At 43.4% G+C, this 7,338-nt stretch overlaps 1 protein-coding gene across 1 annotated transcript in view; it reads left to right on the forward strand.

The window, feature by feature from the left end:
• Positions 1-2,016: 2,016 nt before the first annotated feature.
• Positions 2,017-7,338, forward strand: part of cdh4 (cadherin 4, type 1, R-cadherin (retinal)) — a 230,326-nt gene continuing 225,004 nt past the window's right edge. Inside the window, exons 1-2 of the mRNA XM_042090357.1 lie at positions 2,017-2,223; positions 3,951-4,077. Of these exons, the coding sequence (XP_041946291.1) occupies positions 2,167-2,223; positions 3,951-4,077 (184 nt within the window). The 5' untranslated portion in view covers positions 2,017-2,166. The remainder of the gene's footprint in view (positions 2,224-3,950; positions 4,078-7,338) is intronic.

Consider the following 7,338-nt stretch of genomic DNA (forward strand, 5'->3'; position numbering starts at 1 on the left):
TGACACTCACGGTAGCTATAATGCACAACGATGCTCACATTAAAAAGACAAAAAAATACACAAAACTTATCCACGCTGCAATAACCTCGTTTCTTCTTTATTTTGTTGCAGCAGCAGAATATCGAAGCTGTGTCATCTGTCTACACTGAAAAGGGAATCTGGGACCTATTTTGCGAGGTTTGTTTAATAATTTAACACTGCCTTGAACCAATTCACTTGAAGTGGCCAGATGGTATTTTTATTAGGCAAATGCTCCACACCCGAGTGGAATAATTTACTTGTACCTTCACAAACTGGCAATAGTACTCCTGAGCAGAACAGAATTCGCAGGGCCCTGAAATGATTCTTGAATTTCCCCTTGGGGATCAGTAAAGTATCTATCTATCTATCTATCTATCTATCTATCTATCTATCTATCTGATTCCATGTTAGCTGCGAGGAAGACACTGTGATAAACACACAGCGGAGAGAGAGGGAGAGAGAGAGAGAGAGGGAGAAACGGAGAGAGGGGGGAGAGAGAGAGAGGTAGAGAGAGAGAATGTTTCCACTAACAGTCATGGGGGAAAAAAGGGAAATTAACGTAGGATAGGAACTATACGAGTGCGAGGTGGGCTTTAGCTGGCAAGGCAGATGTTACATTTTCAAGCTACCATGGCATCTCTCACACTGAGAGATGATGTAATGTGGTGGGTTTCTCACAGACTTGTGTACAAAGCATCAACAGGATTGCTAATCAGTGTACGTCTTTAATCAAGCTTTGAATTCCATGTTTATGTTTGTGTGTGTGTGTGTGTCTGTCTTTGTACTGTGTGTGTGTGTGTGTGTGTGTGTGTGTGTGTGTGTATGTGTGTGTTCATGACGGTCCTGGTAAACATGATGTCAGTTGTCAAATGTTTTTTTTTTAATCACACAAAACTTTTGATTGGCTCTTCCAGACGTAATCTCTGTCAACCTAATCAATGGCTTCAAATGACACTGGCACACAACTTCTTTTTATTAGCTGGGTTGTGTCCTTGAACTGTCAGAGTTGTGTAGTCAGACAATGTCAATAGAACACTGCTTATGTTCTTATGTTTTGTGTAAATGTAATAAAATGGACTTGAAGCAGTGATTCCACTGTATTTGCCCCACAGATAAGGACGTTTCACCTTAGGGGTATTTATGCTGACATTCAGATGAGTTATTTTTAGTACAGTAGATGGGGTTTCTTTTTCTCATCTGGTATGGACATTAAGGCACCATCCCAAGGATCTCTATGACTACCTTGGCTAGAGGATGAAGTACATGCAGTTGTTTTCTTTACACACACAGACTTTGATAGAGAGGTGCATGAGTACACACACACACACCCACACACGCGCACGCGCGCACACACACACACACACACACACACAGGCACTCAGAAGTTGAGGTGGCATGATGAAAGCCAAAACACACAAAACAAACATATCATTATCAACTAGTTTTGCATGGTAACATTTCAGTCTAAAAACACACTACTCCAAACCCCAATACCATTCCAAGTTGGAGAAATATTGTGAAAAGATTTATCATCTGACAACAAGTGGATTCCTCAGAGTTTGGAGACATTTGCTAATTTCTACCCTCACCACGTTCCATCACTGTAGATTATTTAAAAAGACACACCATGCTCCTCAAAGAGAAACAGTGAACAACTGAACTGTGAAATAGTCTGTGGTTATCGACATAATTCGAAAAAAAAAAAATCGTCCATACTCAGCATCTCCGCAATACCCTGCGACTCTCCGAGCAGACCGATTGATCGTGCAATTTATTTTAGTAATATCTCATGCTGAAAGTGAAAAGAAAAATAGTTCTGGTTTAATGCCGGCGATTGGGGGGGGGGGGGGGGGGTGCATGGAGAAGCGCGAATATACCACTCTGTCTTTAAGTGTTCCTTAGCGCCGTGCAGTAGGAGGGGTTGTGGTGACGTTGCCGTCGGCTCTTTGGTGCTGAGCTGAACAACGCTTTTCCACCTGCAGTTGGTCGCTTGTCAACTCAGGACGGTTCTCTCACACAGAGCGCTGCCTAACACGTTCAACTAAGCTTTTCAGAGGAGTCCTACAGGGAACTAATTACAAATTAGAGGAGAAGAATCATCAGCTCCCGAGTTGTATTTTTGCACTCCCCTGTGAGATTACGAAAATGAAAATTGATTTCGCTCTCATACTGGCGTGCACCTTACTTGTGGGCACATCTTGGGTAAGATGTCATTATTTATTTACTCAACACTAAAGTATGGTTGTGTCTTGCCCAACTGCTGTGGTTTAGTCTTTGGCGTGGTTTTCTTAGTGGTTTTACTTGCAGCGAAAGGGCTCGGAGTTGCACGAAGCTTTCCAAGGAGTTACATGTAAATGGGATAACGCGATCTTTAGGTCTTTGCCGCGCGATGGTGCGCTAAATGCAGACTTTACATGTTATCCATATATTTGATGCTGACCCTTGTATGAAGGCTACTGAAGTTGGATTTGTCATACTAAACATTTTAATTTAAGGATGCTTTTAGAAGCTTTTTGATGCTGATTAGGCAAACCGTGATAATGTGTCTTATCCTCAGATTACAGCATCACTTTTTATACATTGCAGAGGCTACTCCTATGATTTCAGTGTATGCCGCACTTGGATTGGATAGCCAGTGCAGAGTAAAAGGAACATCGTTTTGCCAGCATTCTATAGCTGGAGCCTAGAACTGGTACTCAGTAGCCTATTGCATGTGGAGAAAAGAGGGAAGAGAACTGAATGTGGTTTCATCTTATTACTTATGCGTCAAGAGTTGATCGGATTCTGTACAATAAGGAACGTTGTAGAGATATTCATTTAGCGTTTACATTATGAAACATAAACCACTCACATGCCGTTTTAAGTGGTATAATGAGAGCCTAAATATGTATTGTAGCTTGGTTGTAGGGGGCTGTGGTTATGAGCTGCATGCTTGCATGAATCCACGTTTTCAATGCTTTTGATCTGAAACATTCCTGATTATTTTCTCAAAAAAAAAAAAAAAAATCTGTCACATAATATGTGACAGTTTATTTTTTGAGAAGATAATCAGCAATCAATGAGACTATTTATTATGAGGGAATGGGATCTAACTGTCCATATTCAGTTGTTAGGAGGGTATACATACAAGTGCATGTCCATAGTATCACTGGCAAGCAATGCTGATAGGTAGTATTTTGCCACATAATCCTTTTAAGTTCAAGGGATACTGATCAAATACATTTGCTTGCCATACTCAAATGAGAGAGAGATATAGAGAAAGAGAGAGAGAAAGAGAGAAAGAGTGAGAGTGTGTGTATGCATAATCACTGATAACCCAATAAAGACGATCTGGGAACAGTAACCTGAATGTGAACCATGAATCACGATACTGTACCTCTCTGCAATGATACATGGATAACCTGAATATGACCCTCTGCATAATCGGAGTAATGCTGTTTGACCATGCTTTATCATGAGCGCACACACACACACACACACACACACACACACACACACACACAATTGGATTGAAATCTGTTCATTGAAGTAAAAAGTAACAATGTGTTCACTTGCTATGCTGAAGTATACTGTATATGCACGTCTGGTGTGGTTATCATTTAGCTTTTTCGGTGTTGTACGAAGTCGGGGTCAGGTGTCATTGTTCAGGATTTAACATTGTCCAGACCAGTGGCTGCAGAGTGAGTGAGTTGTCTCACCGCTCAACTCTTACTCCCCTTAATGTCGGAGTGTTGATTGACCAATTCCATGGACTCTCATGAGTGGACGATTCCCTTAATGTCAGCTATCAGCTTCACATAGTACTGTATGGCCACGAATCAATGCTCTCCTGCCCTTACCTAACCACACCCACACACACACACACACACACACACACACACACATACACACACAGACGGACGCTTTACAGGCTGTTCTGTCTCCTTCAGGGGAGGGGTGGAGGAGGAGGAGGAGGAGGTGTGCTGCCGGATGGGCCGTGCAGGTCGGGCTTCTCCGAGAGCTTCTACACGGTGTTCATCCCACAGGACCTGCTGCACGGCCAGAGCATCCTCAGAGGTAAGCTGCCGCCGCTGCCGCCGCCGCTGCTTCTGACTGTGGATTCAGAGAAATGTCATGCTTTTTTTTTCTTTTTCTGTCTTTTTTTTCTTTTTTGCTCCTGCCATTTATTCTGTAGAAATGGTGTGTAGGTGGTTTTAATGGGTAGACGTTAGAGTAGCAAAGGTCTCGTCTTTGCTCCTCTCTCTTCCTCGACCCCCCACCCCCCCCCCCCCCCCCCCCCCCCCCGGCCCCCGGCCCCCGCCCCCCCCTTGTCTCTCCTCACCAAATTTTGCATTCTGGCACACTAAATTCCAACCCTGAAACACCTCAGATATATAAACAAATGTATATCCAGTAAGTCTATAATACATGGGTGTTTGATCACAGCCCGAACATTAAAAGATGCGCCACTTGCATGGAGAAAAAATGCAAATCTGCTCTAAATGACTAGTTTAGCACCAGGCTTTCCAGAGCAGCCTCATTTAAATCCTCTGTTCATCTCCCGCTGCGTGTATTTGCTGCTGCAAGCTCACAGCATTTCATTTTTCCCCTCTTTTTTTCTTTCCTGTTCACACTCCCTCAATGTAATGCAGTTTTCTCTATTATTGTTCCACTTTCCTGTGGATTCTAGTTTTGCTACCTTAGCTACACTCACACAAACACACACACACACACACACACACACACACACGTGTTTCTTTTCAGCCAGACAGCACATTGTGTGGTGTTCCTGCCGCGCTTCCCTGACATCTGCGGCATCATAAGTCTGTGTTGTTTATGTAAGGGTTTGCCCTGTGTTTCCATTTCAGCTTTATTCCTTTTGTGTCTGCTGGATTGTGACTTGTACCTGTGCTGGATACGGCTCTTTGGTTCTTGTTCCTTGTAGTCATTCTTTGGAGTTGACAGGGACAGGGGAAGTAATATAGTAGAAATATGTGCCCATGTGTGGCAGACCCCCCCCCCCCACACACACACACACACACTCCCCACCCCACTGTAGACTCTGGGAAACAAAAAAAAAATTTCATTTCGGAATTGGCAGCAACAGAGGAGCACTGTGAGCCAGAAGGCTGTTCTGAAAGAAAATTGTCCATCATCTAAATTGACAAGTGCAGTCAAAACTGCAAAGGGTCGTTCTGCTGATAGTGAGCAGATTTATTTGTTGTTGGTGGCTTCTTTTTTTTCTTCGGAGGGATTTCAGGGGTAGCAGAAATACCACTCTAAAAGTATGTGATCCATAGCATCCAATTTTTCTTCCCTTTATTTCATTACCGGAATAAAGTTTACTACTGTCTCTGCTGACAGTCTACTCCCTCCTGGACTGGGTGTGTGAGATAGCTAGGAGCAATATAAATCTTCACTCTGTGCTTAATGCAGAGGAACTTACCTGACAAACTTGCACACTTCTGCAAGATAAGTGCAAATCAGGTTGTGTGTGTGTGTGTGGTGTGTGTGTGTGGTGTGTGTGTGTGTGTGTGTGTGTGTGTGTGTGTGTGTGTGTGTGTGTGTGTGTGTGTGTGTGTGTGTGCATGCAGTGTGTATCTTGCAATGTATAAGAGTTTGTACTGTATATGTCTGAGTGCATTTATGAATGCATACAGTATGTGTATATCCATAGATAGGCTAGATAGTGTATATATGTCTATGTGTATATGTTTGTGTGCATGTGTATGTCTGCATATATATATATATGCACTGAAATCTCTTTGTGAGAGAGACAGTCTCATAATAGCCTGTGCTGTTGTAACCCAGAACCGTCATCCAGGAAAATAATGGGGGAGGTCAACCCATGGCGGAGGGTGGAGGCTGGGGTGTGGAGGTTGGGGCGTGGAGGTGGAGGGTGGATGCTGGGGTGTAGAGGTTGGGGTTGTGGAGACTAAAGATGCTAGATGGAGAAAAAGAGGGAGGGGGGGCACAGAGTCAGTACCTCTGTGCTACCACTGTTGCTGCCCGGCTTTGTCTCTGTTCGAGGGAGGGAGGAAGGGAGGGCCAAGCCATGTGGACACAATCAGATACGACTGCTCGGCCAGGGGTGGCCTGGGGTGGCCTCTCCGTCCGACTGGAGTCCAGCCCAGCCAAGGCAGGAGTCCTGGGGTGCGGGGAGGGCCAGAGTGCAGTCTTAGCTTGGACCTAGATGCTGTCCTGTTGGGTGGAATGAGACTGGACGTGACTGTTTTTTTGTGTGTACGCGTGTTTTTTTGGTATATCACAGTTGGCCCATGTAGTGCACAGTGTGTCTCTTCATTCTGATGGAAATTAAAAAGGAAACATCCAGGAATGCATTTCTGAAATGTATGCCTCTTCAACACTTCAACAAAGTGTCTGAAGCAGATGTGCTACCATGTATCAGTCCTACCTCTGCACTTCACACAGGTGATGTCACTGATTAACTGATAGACCTGGCTGAGGAGTTGTGCTACTTAGAATCTGCTGATTTAGTAAATGGTTGGAACAAATATGTGGTAGGACATTTACTTTCTGAAATCAGTGTTTTTACCCCTCTGATATCTCATCACACCCCGGTCACACACTGTCCAAACTACTGCCGTCAGGCAGGATATTCAGGTCCATGAAAACGAGAGCAAACAGACTACAAAACAGCCATATCCAACAGCCATACTGTAAGTGCATTGAATAGTGCTACTAAAGCATAGTTCCCATTACTCATTTTTGTCAATAGGGCTATGTGCAATTTTTAAATGTGGATGTATGTACTGTATGTCCCCTATGTGTATTTAGCATTAATATGTATGCAGTAGCATTCTTTATTTATGTATTTATTTATGCATATACTACCTCAATAGATGTTTGGCACTTGGCAAGGACTGCACTTAATTTCGTTGTATATGTTACAATAACAAATATAGATAATCTATTCTATTCTATTCTGATATAAAATAATAGTGTACCGTAAATGTAATTGACTGTATGGATGGTTGTTGTACACCGATGTTTCAGAAAGTGCACTCAGTATTGCTGCGCTGACGTCACAGATTTAGATGAGTATACAATGATTATTCCTATCCACTCCATCACCTTGTTGTGCACTAAACAAGGGGGAGGAAGTCAATTAACCTGCGGGATCCTCAGTGACGCATGAGGTACTGTGCTCAATCAATCCATGACCTCTCCTAAGGTGTGAAAGAGAAGCTCTGATTAGAGCATTGAAAGGTATCCATAGCAATACGAGTCATGAATTACCCCAGCAAAGTGGGGAGGAAGCATAATGGTATCCATAGTGATAAGAATTGGCCCAACTGTGCTGGAGATGAAATATGA

Source organism: Alosa sapidissima, chromosome 4, assembly GCF_018492685.1.
Source record: "Alosa sapidissima isolate fAloSap1 chromosome 4, fAloSap1.pri, whole genome shotgun sequence".
NCBI lineage: Eukaryota > Metazoa > Chordata > Actinopteri > Clupeiformes > Clupeidae > Alosa > Alosa sapidissima.